This window comes from Pristiophorus japonicus, chromosome 17 (assembly GCF_044704955.1).
Source record: "Pristiophorus japonicus isolate sPriJap1 chromosome 17, sPriJap1.hap1, whole genome shotgun sequence".
NCBI classification, from domain to species: Eukaryota; Metazoa; Chordata; class Chondrichthyes; family Pristiophoridae; genus Pristiophorus; species Pristiophorus japonicus.
Window position 1 is genome coordinate 26,713,430 of NC_091993.1, and position 15,027 is coordinate 26,728,456.

The 15,027-nt window shown below is 50.0% G+C and overlaps 1 protein-coding gene across 2 annotated transcripts in view; it reads right to left on the bottom strand.

The window, feature by feature from the left end:
• The window catches only part of coro2ba (coronin, actin binding protein, 2Ba), a 241,822-nt gene that overhangs the window by 84,742 nt on the left and 142,053 nt on the right, over positions 1-15,027 (bottom strand). For both annotated transcript variants that reach the window (XM_070858511.1, XM_070858512.1), the window contains exon 2: positions 7,335-7,535. In XM_070858511.1, coding sequence (XP_070714612.1) covers positions 7,335-7,535 — 201 coding nt within the window. The remainder of the gene's footprint in view (positions 1-7,334; positions 7,536-15,027) is intronic.

The following is a 15,027-nucleotide window of genomic DNA, read 5'->3' on the forward strand; positions in this document are numbered from 1 at the left end:
AGCGAAGGGGCTAAGGTTTGGCAGATGGAATACAATGTCGGAAAATGTGAGGTCATCCACCTTGGGAAAAAAAACAGTAAAAGGGAATATTATTTGAATGGGGAGAAATTACAACATGCTGCGGTGCAGAGGGACCTGGGGGTCCTTGTGCATGAAACTCTTTTGAGTTTACCTGCGAAAACATAAACATTAAAGAGTGCCACCCGACCTGGGTGACACTCCAGACATTTACAAGGCCCTTTTTTTCCCCCCCTTTTTTTTGTTTTTTTTTGTGTTTTTCTTTTTTTGGTTTTTTTTTGGGCACTAAAATCACAATTTTTCCCCAGTGCCCCCTATAAAAAGGGAAGGGGACACTAAAAGCACCGGCAATTAAAACAAATTAACTTTAAAACGTAAAATCAAATTAAAATTTGGTTGCCGGGCGTGATGATGCACTCCAGTCCCTCCGGTGCCCACCTCTCGCGGAAGGCTGCGAGCGTACCGGTGGACACCGCGTGCTCCATCTCCAAGGACACCCTGGACCGGATGTAAGAGCGGAAGAGAGGCAGGCAGTCAGGTTGAACGACCCCCTCGACCGCCCGCTGCCTGGACCGGCTGATGGCACCCTTGGCCGTGCCCAGGAGCAGTCCTACGAGGAGGCCTTCAGACCTACCCGCTCCCCTCCGCACAGGGTGCCCAAAGATCAGGAGAGTGGGACTGAAGTGCAGCCAGAATTTCAGGAGCAGCCCCTTCAAATAATGGAACTCCTTGTGCATGAATCCCAAAAAGTTAGTTTGCAGGTGCAGCAGGTAATCAGGAAGGCGAATGGAATGTTGGCCTTCATTGCGAGAGGGATGGAGTACAAAAGCAGTGAGGTCCTGCTGCAACTGTACAGGGTATTGGTGAGGCCGCACCTGAAGTACTGCGTGCAGTTTTGGTCACCTTACTTAAGGAAGGATATACTAGCTTTGGAGTGGGTACAGAGACGATTCACTAGGCTGATTCCGGAGATGAGAGGGTTACCTTATGATGATAGATTGAGTAGACTGGGTCTTTACTCGTTGGAGTTCAGAAGGATGAGGGGTGATCTTATAGAAACATTTAAAATAATGAAAGGGATAGACAAGATAGAGGCAGAGAGGTTGTTTCCACTGGTCGGGGAGACTAGAACTAGGGGGCACAGCCTCAAAATACGGAGGAGCCAATTTAAAACCGAGTTGAGAAGAAATTTCTTCTCCCAGAGGGTTGTGAATCTGTGGAATTCTCTGCCCAAGGAAGCAGCTGTGGCTAGCTCATTGAATGTATTCAAATCACAGATAGATAGATTTTTAACCAATAAGGGAATTAAGGTTTACAGGGAGCGGGTGGGTATGTGGAGCTGAGTCCACGGCCAGATCAGCCATGATCATGTTGAATGGCGGAGCAGGCTCGAGGGGCTAGATGGCCTACTCCTGTTCCTAATTCTTATGTTCTTATGTAGTAGACGGGGCCTTGGTTTAAAGTTTCATCCCAAAGACGGCACCTCCGACAGTGCAGCGTTCCCTCAGCACTGCACTGGGAGTGTCAGCTTAGATTTTTATGCTCAAGTCCCTGGAGTGGGACTTGAACCCACGACCTTCTGACTCAGAGACAAGTGTGCTGCCCACTGAGCCACGACTGACACAGGGCGGGAACTTATCTGGGCATTCTCCCTCCCTGGGTTTGAAGGCAGTGCACCTTTAAGGGGATCAGATTCTCTGAATTTCTTTCTCAGGAGCGATCAGCATGAAATGGGCTAAGCTGCCAGGTGGCTGCTGGCCAGCTCACTGAGTCTGAAAAGCATAACAAGCCGAGCCAGTGGAAACTGGAATGGATGTAGGTCAGCATGGAATTTTCCGCTATTGTGTTTTATGGGCCTCTTTACGTAGTCAAGGAGAAGACTTGAAATGCCTGTTAAAGTGCACCCCGCCTCGTTTAGCAACTTGGCAGCTATTGCTCAGGGGAGCACCCTCACCTCTGAGTCAGAAGGTTGTGGGTTCAAGTCCCACTCCAGGGACTTGAGCATAAAAATCTAGGCTGACACTCCCAGTGCTGCACTGTCGGAGGTGCCGTCTTTCAGATGAGACGTTAAACCGAGGCCTCGTCTGCTCTCAGGTGAATGTAAAAGATCCCATGCTGCTATTCTGAAGAAGAGCAGGGGAGTTATCCCTGGTATCCTGGGGCCAATACTTATCCCTCAATCCACATAACTGTCATGTATCTTACATTATTATATATAACTGTATCCCAACATGCTATACATGACTGTAATAAGATATGACCTGTAACCAGCAGCATACCTTACCACCAGGGGTGCACTTGCAAGAGACAGGTATATAAGGACAGGTCTCAGGCAAGTGCAGCATTCCAGAGCTGTGAAATAAAGGTGCAGGTCCAGAGTGACCTTGACTTCACGACATGCCTCGTGTGAATCTGTACTGAGGGGAAGGGACTTTACAATAACAAAAACAGATTATTCAGTCATGATCACATTGCTGTTTGTGGGAGCTTGCTGTATGCATATTGGCTGCCCCGTTTCCCACATTATTTCGCTCCAACAGTACTTCATTGGCTGTTAAGTGCTTTGGGATGTCCTGTGGTTGTGAAAGGCGCTATATAAATGCAAGTCTTTTTTTATTGCCCATCCCTAATTGCCCTTGAGAAGGTGGTGGTGAGCCGCCTTCTTGAACCGCTGCAGTCCGTGTGGTGAAGGTGCTCCCACAGTGCTGTTAGGGATGGAGTTGCAGGATTGTGACCCAGCGACAATGAAGGAACGGCCGATTTCTATGTTTCTATGTCCACTTCGGGATGGTGCGTGTGTGACTCGGAGGGGAACCTGGGAGGCAGTGATGTTCTGCTGCCCTTGCCCTCCGCAGTGGAGGAGGTGGCGGCTCTGGGAGCTGCTGCCGACTACTCGAGTTTGTGACACACACAAACACCACGGGGAAACAAGAGCCATTTCTCCTGGTCACTGTGAAAGCTTGCAGGCCCAGTGATAACCGCAGATGATCTAACAGTCTATTCACAGACTACAGCCGTTGTGGGTAGAATACCGGTTGCCATGGTATCGCTGGGCCTGTTGTTTACCTCACCCTGCTGTAGAATTCATTCAGACTGACTTATTTTCCATTAAAAGGGGGGGGGGGGGCACCTGTGTAGATAATCTCACTGTGTTGGCCCAGTGCCAGCAATGACAGATTGCTCTCACTCCACTCCAAGTATTGGGTTGTTTGTTATTTTTGCACAATGCTGATTATGAAGGAGGCTGGGTGGGGGTGGGGGTGGAGGAGGGGGCATGGATGTTTTAATTAAACCAAGTGCATGAAATGTATTTAAGGGTCATTACATTCCGCTGTGTAATCTTCTGCCGGTTAGTCTCATGGTGGGCTTCTTGGCTTTCGGATGAGACGTTAAACCGAGGCCCCACCTGCTCTCTCAGGTGGACGTAAAAGATCCCATGTCACTATTTTGAAGAAGAGCAGGGGAGTTATCCCTGGTGTCCTGGCCAATATTTATCCCTTAATCAACATCATAAGAAAAAGATTATCTGGGTCATTATCGCATTGCTGTTTGTGGGAGCTTGCTGTGCGCAAATTGGCGGCCGCGTTTCCCACATTACAACAGTGACTACACTCCAAAATACTTAATTGTCTGTAAAGCGCTTTTTGAGATGTCTGATGGCCCGTGAAAGTCACTATATAAATGCAAGTCCTTCTTTCTTTCTTTACGGCTTCACTCAGCAACAATGGGATTCGGGTGTTGTTCTGGAGTCAGCCTCCCCTGTGGGCATATACCGGACTTCTCACAGATCTGTGGACCGTTCGACGATGTGTTTTGGTTGAAGCCAGCCTTCCCCTTCTTTCCATTCTTCCCCTGCCTGATTTTTTTCCCTTTACTCTCTTCTCGGCTGTGCTCCGTGCCCCCTCCAGCAGTGAGACCGTTGTGTCCTGCCTCATAAGAACATAAGAAATAGGAGTAGGCCATTCGGCCCCTCGAGCCTGCTCCGCCATTCAATAAGATCATGGCTGATCATTCCCTCAGTTCATTCCCTCAGTGGTCCCTTATCGTTCAAAAATCTGTCTATCTCCACCTTAAATATATTCAATGACTCAGCCTCCACAGCTCTCTGGGGCAGAGAATTCCATAGATATACAATTCCTCCTCATCTCAGTTCTAAATGAGCAACCCCTTATTCTGAAACTATGCCCCCTAGTTCTAGATTCCCCCACGAGGGGAAACATCCTCTCTGCATCTACCTTGTCGAGCCCCCTCAGTATCTTATACGTTTCAATAAGGTCGCCTACTCTGGGAGATGTTGACTTTGGCTCAGCACACCTGATCCACTGGTGCTGGCCCACTTTAGCACCTCACCCAAGTGGCCTTCGTTACCTGTGCACCGACACAGTGAAGCCTGGTCATTCTCCCCCGTCCCCCGCGCCCCCCACCCTGATTGAGGTCGGGCTCCCACCCGTCCCCGGGATGCCCCTCTCGGCCGCGGTGGATGGCTTTACCAGCGGAACCATGAAGGTACAGACAGAATCACAGAACGGTTACAGCTCAGAAGGAGGCCATTCGGCCCGTCGAGCCCGTGCCGGCTCTCTGCAAGAGCACCTCAGCCAGTCCCACTCCCCCGCCCTTTCCCCGTAGCCCTGCTAATTGTTTTCCTTCAGGTACTTATCCAATTTCCTTTTGGAAGCCACGATTGAGTCTGCCTCCACCACCCTTTCAGGCAGCACATTCCAGATCCCAACCACTCGCTGCATGAAAACGTTTTCCCTCATGTCGCCTTTGGTTCCTCCGCCAATCACCGTCAATCTGTGTCCTTTGGTTCACGACCCACGCCAATGTGAACAGTTTCTCTCTCTCTATTTTGTCCAGACCCTTCATGATTTTGAACACCTCGATCAAATCTCTCAAATTTCTCGGCTCTAAGGGGAACAACCCCAGCTTCTCCAGTCTATCCTCGTAATTGAAGTCTCTCATCCCTGGAGCCATTCTCGTAAATCTTTTCTGCAGCCTCGCTAAGGCCTTCACATCCTTCCGAAAGTGCGGCGCCCAGAATGGGACACAGTACTCCAGTTGAGGCCAAACCAGGTACATGAGAGGCCTGGGGCCTTCAGGGATCCAAACTCCCACATCAGGCGAACATTTCTTTTTCAGATTTGAATGATCAAATGCAACGCAGCAGGAGCTAGGCTCCACACTGTCAGGTTAACCTGTCACACAGCGCTGACAGCTGTGGCCAGTAACTGCTGCCTAGCCCCAGGCCCAAGATCCAGTCCCATTACCTCACCCAGCAGCTGGCCCCACACTTCTGATGTGTCCCACATGTCGCACTGACCAGAAATTTCCCCGCCGTTCAGTACGAAGACACTGTAGACCCCACATTCTGTGAGCAAAGCTAAATCTCCACAACGATCCTTTCAGTAAAATAACGAGCTTGCATTTACATAGCGCCTTTCACCACCTCAGGACGTCCCAAAGCGCTTGAAAGCCAATGTAGAACTTTTGAAGTGTAGTCACTGTTGTAATATAGTCTCTTGCGTTTAGAAAAATGAGAGGTGATCGCATTGAAACATACACAATTCTTTCATGGCCTGACAGGGTAGATGCAGGGAGGATGTTTCCTCTGGCTGGGGAAAGAAAGACTTGCATTTATATAGTGCCTTTCACGTCCACTGGACGTTTAAAAGCACTTTACAGCCAATGAATTACTTTTGAAGTGTAGTCACTGTTATAACGTAGGAAACGCGGCAGCCAACCTGTGCACAGCAAGCTCCCACAAACAGCAATGTGATAATGACCAGATAATCTGTTTTTTTGTTATGTTGATTGAGGGATAAATATTGGGACCCGTTTATTTGTACTGTAAAAATGGTCGCCCCCTTGCCTCTGATTGGTCCCCTTGGAGGATAAGCCACACCCTGAGGTTTCTCTGGAATGTGTAACTGGAGCTGCTCAGCCCAAGTTCTGACTGACTTCGCAAATTGTAACTCGATCCACTTTGACTTCTAGAAGCCACAGAGGATAGATCTCCCCAGAAGACACCAAATTCCAGGCAAAGTCCCTTACCCCAGCGCAAGTATGTCTCCCCCTCCCCAGCCAAAGTCCCTTGCCCCCGCCGCCTTCCGTAGATGGGGCATTGTGTGCGGATTATTGAGTATGAAATGTCAGTGTCATGACTTCTGGATTTCATCCACTCCAACGATGCCGTGTGTGGGTGTAAAGGGGGTTGGAATAACGTGATTTGTCTTTCCTCAGTTCCTTCTCTCCGCCCACCCCCCCAAGCAAGCATCCGGTTTGTGGGGGTGGGAACTCGAACGGCGGGAGGATTGGGGGCGGGGACTCCACAGCAAAAGCACAGTACAAATAGTCACTCACCTGCTCTTCTTCAAAGTAGTGTTGTGCGATCTTTTAAGTCCACATGGCAGAGCCTCAGTTTAATGTTTCATCCAAAAGACAGCACCTCTGGCAGTGCAGCACCACACTGGGAGTGTCAGCCTAGATATTTTTATGTGCTAAAGTTCCTGGAGTGGGACTTGAACCCACAGCCTTCTGACTCAGAGGCGAGAGTGCTACCCACTGAGCCACAGCTGACAGCTGGGGAGTCCAGAACCAGGGGTCACAGTCTCAGAATAAGGAGTCGGCCATTTAGGACTGAGACGAGGAGAAATGTCTTCACTCAGAGGGTGGTGAATCTTTGGAATTCTCTGCCTCAGAGGGCTGTGGAGGCTCAGTCCTTGAGTATATTCAAGATAGAGACGATAGATATGGGGACAGTGCAGGAAAGTGGAGTTGAGGTAGATGATCAGCCATGATCTCATTGAATGGCGGAGCAGGCTCAAGGGGGCCAAATGGCCAACTCCTGCTCCTATTTCTTATGTTCTTATCTAGCAACGTGGCAGAAAATATATGCACAGCAAGCTCCCATAAACAGCAATGTCCTTTCTCTCTTTCTTTCTCTCTTTCTTTCTTTCTTTCTTTCGTTCCCCTCTTTCTTTCCCCATTCCCTGGTCCCCTCGCACCATGCCCACATTCTGCTTGCTGGCTGCCGCACCAGTAATCCCTCTAACTGGAACACCAGCCGCAATCCCCTCTTTACATCTATAACACTGTTTAATCGTATTTGCACAATTCAGAATGTTTCCAAGCAGGCAGTGTTTAAGCTTTACAAAAATAATCCCAGTTCCCCTTTCATTTATTTATTGCTTCTTGTGCGCGGAGGGTCTGCAAAAGGGTTTGGCACCAAGCCCTGCTCCCTGGCCAGTGTACCACTTCAATGCTGCCAATGCTCAAGGTTGCCGTGGGTCGCGGGTTGCCATGGAAATGGCTCTTACTTGTTCCAGCGGGATGACTATGAAGGACCCTCCGCCGGCGGTCTCGGTTACGATGGCGAGGAACTTGGGGTTGATGGCACAGAAGTGGTTGTCATGGACATTCTTGGTGATGGAGATGCCGTCGAAGCAGTGCTCCCGGTTGGCCGCTTTCCCGTAAACGTTCCGAAACTTGGAGCTGCGGTACTGTGGGCGCCATGTCATCTGTGGAGAAAGAGCAACACATGTGTTAGTGGGGTGACCCGGGGCTCCAGCGCGCAGTGAGCAGCCGGTGGCAGCGAGCATGAGGCGAAGCCAATTCCGCGCAAAGTACCACCAACCCCCTCGGGGGGGCTCGACGTGCGCCTGACATCAACAACAACTTGAATTTATATAGCGCCTTTGACGCAGTGAAATGTCTCAAGGCACTTCACAGGTGCGTTATGCGATAAAAAATTCACACCAAGCCGCATAAGTAGAAATTAGCGCATGAGCTCAGTCAAAGGGGTAGGTTTTAAGGAGCGCCTTGAAGGAGGAAAGAGAGGTAGAGAGGCGGAGAGGTTTAGGGAGGGAGTTCCAGAGCTTGGGGCCCAGGCAACAGAAGGCACGTCCACCAATGTTTGAGCGATTATAATCGGGGATGCTCAGGAGGGCAGAATTAGAGGAGCGCAGACATCTCGGGGGGGATTGTGGGGCTGGAGGAGATTACAGAGATAGGGAGGGGTGTAGAGGCTGGAGGAGATTACAGAGATAGGGAAGGGTGTAGGGGCTGGAGGAGATTACAGAGCTAGGGAAGGGTGTAGGGGCTGGAGGAGGTTACAGAGAAAGGGAGGGGAGTAGGGGCTGGAGGACATTACAGAGATAGGGAAGGGTGTAGGGGCTGGAGGGGGTTACAGAGATAGGGAGGGGTGTAGGGGCTGGAGGGGGTTACAGAGATAGGGAGGGGTGTAGGGGCTGGAGGAGATTACAGAGATAGGGAAGGCTGTAGGGGCTGGAGGAGATTACAGAGATAGGGAAGGGTGTAGGGGCTGGAGGAGATTACAGAGATAGGGAAGGGTGTAGGGACTGGAGGGGGTTACAGAGATAGGGAGGGGTGTAGGAGCTGGAGGAGGTGACAGAGAAAGGGAGGGGTGTAGGGGTTGGAGGAGATTACAGAGATAGGGAAGGGTGTAGGGGCTGGAGGAGATTACAGAGATAGGGAAGGGTGTAGGGGCTGGAGGGGGTTACAGAGATAGGGAGGGGTGTAGGGGCTGGAGGAGGTTACAGAGATAGGGAGGGTGTAGGGGCTGGAGGAGTTTACAGAGATAGGGAGGGTGTAGGGGCTGGAGGAGGTTACAGAGATAGGGAGGCCAGTCAATGAAGTGCAGGATGCCATGCACTCTGCCTTAACCTGCGCACAGTCAGACAAACACAGGAGAGATTTCCTGTGGTTCCCCCATCATGAATCCATTCGCCAAGATTTCCCAACTTCTGACAAATTCGCAATTGGATTCTTTTACAACATGTTTACATTCTCACTAGAAGCCAGTTCGTTGGATATATTCAAAAGGGAGTTAGATGTGGCCCTTACGGCTAAAGGGATCAAGAGGTATGGAGAGAAGGCAGGGGTGGGATACTGAAGTTGAAGGATCAGCCATGATCATATTGAATGGTGGTGCAGGCTCGAAGGGCCGAATGGCCTACTCCTGCACCTATTTTCTATGTTGCTATATAACAAACAGAACAAATCTTACTCCACAAATCACAGAATCATGCCGAAGGGAAGGAGGCATTCAGCCCTTCGTGCCTGTGCTGACAGTTTAACAGCGCTATCCAATTAATCCCCAACTCTCTCCCCATAGCCCTTCAAATGTTTCCTTTTCAAGTATTTATCTAATTCCTTTTTGAAGGTTACTATTGAATCTGCTCCCACCTCCCTTTCAAGCACAATTCCAGATCACAAAAACTCACTGTGTAAAAAATATTCTTATCTACCCCTGGCTTTTCTTTGCCTGATAATAGGCTCCCTTGTCCCTGTAACCTCATGGTTTTGAAGTCACAGCTCCTGATCTAACTCATTCTTTCCCACAGCCTCAAGACTGGAATTTATTCCCTCCCTCACTCTGTCGTGCTCCTACAATCTACAGACTTCTAAAACCTAAACTTAGCATCTACTGACCTCGACATGGATTCTTGCCAGCCGTGGCTCAGTGGGCAGCACTCTCGCCTCCTGAGTCAGAAGGTCGTGGGTTCAAGTCTCACTCCAGAGACTTTAGCACAAACATCTAGGCTGACACTGCCAGTGCAGTGCTGAGGGAGTGCTGCACTGTCGGAGGTGCCGTCTTTCAGATGAGACATTAAACCGAGGTCCCATCTGCTCTCGGGTGGCTGTAAAAGATCCCAGGGCACTATTTTGTACAAGAGCAGGGGAGTTATCCCCAGTGTCCTGGCTAATGTGTATTAGTCAATCAACATAACAAAAATAGATTGGCCCCAAAATTCACGGTCGCGGGAAAGACAGTTACTGCTTGTTTGCGGCGGTCATTTGTCAAAATCGAATGGCCGCCGCTGTGGGCTCAACTGGCCGCCCGACACAGATTGGGCCCGGGCGGTCTTGCGACTCTCATGGCGGTGTGGGGCTTGCGGGGGTAGTGATGCGCTAAACGTGCGCGCCGCTCTGACCCCAGACCCATTCTCAGCGTGAAACAGTCGGCCCTTCAGCTGACGGTGCCCCCGCCAGTTTTTCGGGCCTGTGCAGAGTGTCAGCGATCTCGGAGCTGTGGGAGTGGAGAGAGACAAAAGGGTAAGATCCAAACCTGAGGATGTTCAGCACAGAGAAGGAAAGAGTGAGAGGGTGAGAGAGAGAGAGGGTGAGAGAGAGAGAGAGAGCGCGAGGGAAGGCAGCCAAAGAGAAAGGAGAACGAGATTGAAATGAGGAAAGGGAATGAGAAACAGAGTGAGAAAATATGATTGGGAGATAGAGAAATAGGAATAGAGAAAGAGAAAAGGAGAAAAAAATCTAGAGAGAGAGAGAAACAGAGATCCCGAGATTCACAGAGCGAAAACAGAAATCTCAATCCAGGGGCTCAGACTGGAAAAATCGCCCCAGCTCAGCATTCCGCCCGGTAACAAGTGGGAATCTGTTCCACCTCCGCCACCTCCAGCCCAGATCCAAGGTCATCCCATCCTCTGTCATCGAACTACAGTACATGGACGACGCTTGCATCTGCGCACACTCGGAGGCCAAACTCCAAGCCATTGTCAACACCTTCACTGAGGTGTACGAAAGCATGGGTCTTACACTAAACATCTATAAGACATAGGTCCTCCACCAACCTGACCCTGCCACACAACACTGCCCCCCAGTTGTCAAAATCCACGGTGAGGCCTTGTCAATGTGGACCACTTTCCATACCTCGGGAGCCTGCTATCAGCAAGGGCAGACATTGATGACGACGTCCAACACTGCCTCCAGTGCACCAGCGCAGCATTCGATCGCCTGAGGAAGAGAGTGTTTGAAGACCAGGTCCTCAAATCTGGCACCAAGCTTATGGTAGTGATACCTGCCCTCCTGATAGCTCAGAGATGTGGACTATTTCCAGCAGACACCTCAAAGCACTGGAGAAGTACCACCAGCGCTGCCTCCGCAGGATCCTGCAAATCCACAGGGAGGATAGATGCACCAACATCAGCGTCCTCGACCAGGCCAACATCCCCAGCATCGAAGCACTGACCACGCTCAATCAGCTCCGCTGGGCGGGCCACATCATCCGCATGCCTGACACAAGACTCCCAAAGCAAGCGCTCTACTCGGAACTCCCACACGGCAAGCGAGCCCCAGGTGGGCAGAGGAAACGCTTCAAGAACACCCCAAAGCATTCTTGATAAAGTGCACCGACACCTGGGAATCCCTGGCTCAAGACCGCCCAAAGTGGAGGAAGAGCATCCAGGAGGGCACTGAGCACCTTGAGTCTCATTGCCGAGAGCATGCAGACACCAAGCGCAGGCAGCGGCAGGAGCGTGCGGCAAACCAGGCTCCCCACCCACCCTTTCCTTCAACCACTGTCTGCCCACCTGTGACAGAGACTGTAATTCCGGCAATGGACTGTTCAGCCACCTGAAAACTCACTTTTAGAAGGGAAGCAGGTCATCCTCGATTTTGAGGGACTGCCTACGATGATCTTACGCGTGCCTAACCTGCGACTTCGCCTCAGTGTCTCCCCTGTGGTTGCCTCATGGGTCTGGGAAGGCTGCTGTGTTCCCTGTGTGGAAGCTGCAGATGTCCTTCTAGGACGTCCTCGAGCAGCTTTGGGCCTGGAAGGGCCGACTGGAGACTGGTCAACGCCCTCCTGGGAGGGTTCAGTCTGGCTTGGCTCAGGCGAGGACATGCGTGGAGCCACTGGCGGAGTGACAGGTCTGGGGCCAGGAATGCTGCGAGCCGGAGGGAGCGCATTATCCGTATCCTGGCCCGAGGAGCCAATACCACCACCACCAATCTGAGGGAGCTCAGGTCGGTGGTGTGGCACCACACCAGAAGGTCCCCCGTGGCCCATGGTGGACCCAGCTGCGAAAGCAACATTGAGGTCTCGGGGGGCATCCAGCTGAGACTGCATGCGAGCATGTCTGCCCTTGTGTCTCAAGGGCCATTTGTGATGACATTGAATCGTTACTATGATTGGCCACCATCATTAAGATGATTAAGAAGTTTGCAGACGACACTAAAATTGGCTGTGTGGCTGATAATGAAGAGGAAAGTCATGGGCTGCAGGAGGATATCAATCTACTGGTCAGGTGGGCAGAGCAGTGGCAAATAGAATTTAATTCAGAGAAGTGTGAGGTAATGCACTTTGGGAGGGCTAATAAGGAAAGGGTATACACATTAAGCGGTAGGCCACTTAATAGTGTAGATAAACAAAGGGACCTTGGAGTGCTTGTCCATAGATCCCTGAAAGTAGCAGGCCAGGTGGATAAGGTGGTTAAGAAGGCATACGGAATGCTTGCCTTTATTGGCCGAGGCATAGAATATAAGAGCAGGGAGGTTATGCTTAAATTGTATAATACTTTGGTTAGGCCACAGCTGGAGTACTGCATGCAGTTCTGGTCGTCGCATTATAGGAAGGACGTGATTGCGCTGGAGAAGGTGCAGAGGAGATTTACTAGGATGCTGCCTGGAATGGAGAATCTTAGTTATGAGGACAGATTGGATAGGCTGGGTTTGTTCTCATTGCAACAGGAGGTTGAGAGGAGACCTCATCGAGGTATACAAAATATTGAGGGGCCTGGACATAATGATCTATTTCCATTGGTGGAGGGGTCTATTTGAAGGGGGCATAGTTTTACGGTGGTTGGTGGAAGGTTTAGAGGGGATGTAAGGGGGGGCTTCTTTACGAGATGGTCATGAGGATCTGGAACTCGCTGCCTGAAAGAGTGGTGGATGCAGAAACCCTCACCACTTTTAAGAGATGGTTGGATGGGCACTTAAAGTGCAGTACCCTGCAGGGTTACGGACCTAGAACTGGTAATTGGGATTAGACTGGATGATCTTCTGTTGGGCGGAGCAGATATAATGGTAAGTACTACAGGGAATCGAATACGGCTAGGGTGATCTCCTGGACTAGTTTCGATCGCCTGGATGGGTCGGAGAGGAATTTTCCCAGATTTTTTCTCCCTAAATTGGCCTGGGTTTTTATCTGGTTTTTGCCTCTCCCCGGAGATCACATGGTTCCGGTTGGGGTGGAGTGTAGAATGTTTCAGAATAAGGGGTGTCGCAGTTGTGTGAGGCGGACTGGTTGGGCTGGGTGCTCGTTGCCTTTCCGTCATTGTTCATAGGTTTATATGTAACCTTTAGGGCTGCTGACCAAGGGCCGTGTGGCTCTTTGTCGGCTGGCGTGGACACGATGGGCCGAAATGGCCTCCTTCTGCACTATAAATTTCTATGTTTCTATCATCGTCACTAACAACCTCAATCAAATCGGGGCAGTCTGCACATTTATTACAAATTCTGTTTCATGATTTCAAGGCATTAATCTAATCCCTGGTTTGAGGCACCAATTATAAACTGCTTAAGCTTTGCTCTTACAGCTCTAATACTGCTGGAATCCCACATGAGATTAATACATCATAATAGTCCCCAGACATCCACAATATTAGACAACCATTAGAATCATATTTTATTTATCCAACAGCCCTGTAATCACTCCAGTGTATCCCTACTCTTGCAGTATATGTAAAATAAGAAATGTATAGAGCGCCGTTCACAACTTCAGGATGTCCCAAAGCGCTTCACAGACAATGAAGCACTTTTGAAGTGTACATTGTTTTACAACAGGAAAGGCGACAGCCAGTTTGTGTACAGCAAGCTTCCACAAATATTGATGAGATAACAACCAGAAAATTTGCTTTAACAATGTTGGTTGAGGGATAAGTATTCGACAGGACACCGGGGAGAACTTCCCTGCTTTTCTCCAAATACTGCTATAATGTATTTGCTTCATGGGATCTTTGCTTAAGAATTCATAGCAGCACATTGCTATTAAGAACTAGTTGGTTTATTAACAAAGGTTTATCACATTACATATTACCAGTTCATCCACAAGGTTCACAACTGCATACCTCATCGTGGATGACCGAGACCCAACTGACTGGGGTTTTATTGAGTCTTATAAACATCATGTGACTGGCTAAGTCACTCACAATGCAACAGCTCTACAACTATTTTGGTTGCAATCAGTATTCAAGTGCCCCCTGATTAAAGGGGAGGGGGGGGGGCGGGGGCACACTCCCAAATCTTTTCAAGTGCCCCCTTGTTTTTTTTTTGGAGGGCACTGAAACACAAATTATACAAGTGCCCCCTGGCTAAAAGGGGGAGGGGGGGGGCACAATAAACAAATAAAACTTTAGATAAAAAAAACCCTCAAATTAAAATTTGGTTGCCGGGGGTGATGATGCACTCCAGTCCCTCCGGCGCCCACCTCTCGCGGAAGGCCGCGAGCGTACCGGTGGACATCGCGTGCTCCATCTCCAGGGACACCCTGGCTCGGATGTAACCCCAACAGCTCTACAAACCTGTAAGCATGCTCATGGGTGCATACATTACAAATGCAACGGGATCTTTTACGTCCACCTGAGAGGGCAGACGGGGCCTTGGTTTAACATCTCATCTGAAAGTCAGCACCTCCAACAGTGCAGCGCTCCCTCAGCACTGCACCTCCAACGGTGCAGCGCTCCCTCAGCATTGCACTGGGAGTGTCGGCCTATATTTATGTGCTCAAGTCTCTGGCGTGGGATTTGAACCCACAATCTTGTGACTCAGAGGAGAAAGTGCTACCCACTGAGGCAAGGGGAAAGCTGCAGGGACCCAGCACAATGCCATTGAATTGGGTAATTAGGAGGTAGCACTGAGCCAAGGCTGACAAAATGACCTGAAAGAACTCATGAAGTTACAGATCAGTCTATCATCCTGCACGGGTGAAACCTAACCCAATGGGTAACGTGGCAGAACATCTTCATCTGCTAATCAGCTTCTGAAACAAATATTTTTTTTCGTGCGATTTGCTTGTAGTCAGTGAAGTGTAACAAAAGGGTTTTGGAGGAATAATAGAAACTAGCATTCCTGATCTGTGTGTGCAGGCCAAGGACTGTAAAGTTATGTCCCTGCAGTACAGATTCACACGAGGCACATAATCACTCAGGACCTGCACCTTTATTACACAGCTCTCGAATGCCACACTTGCCTGAG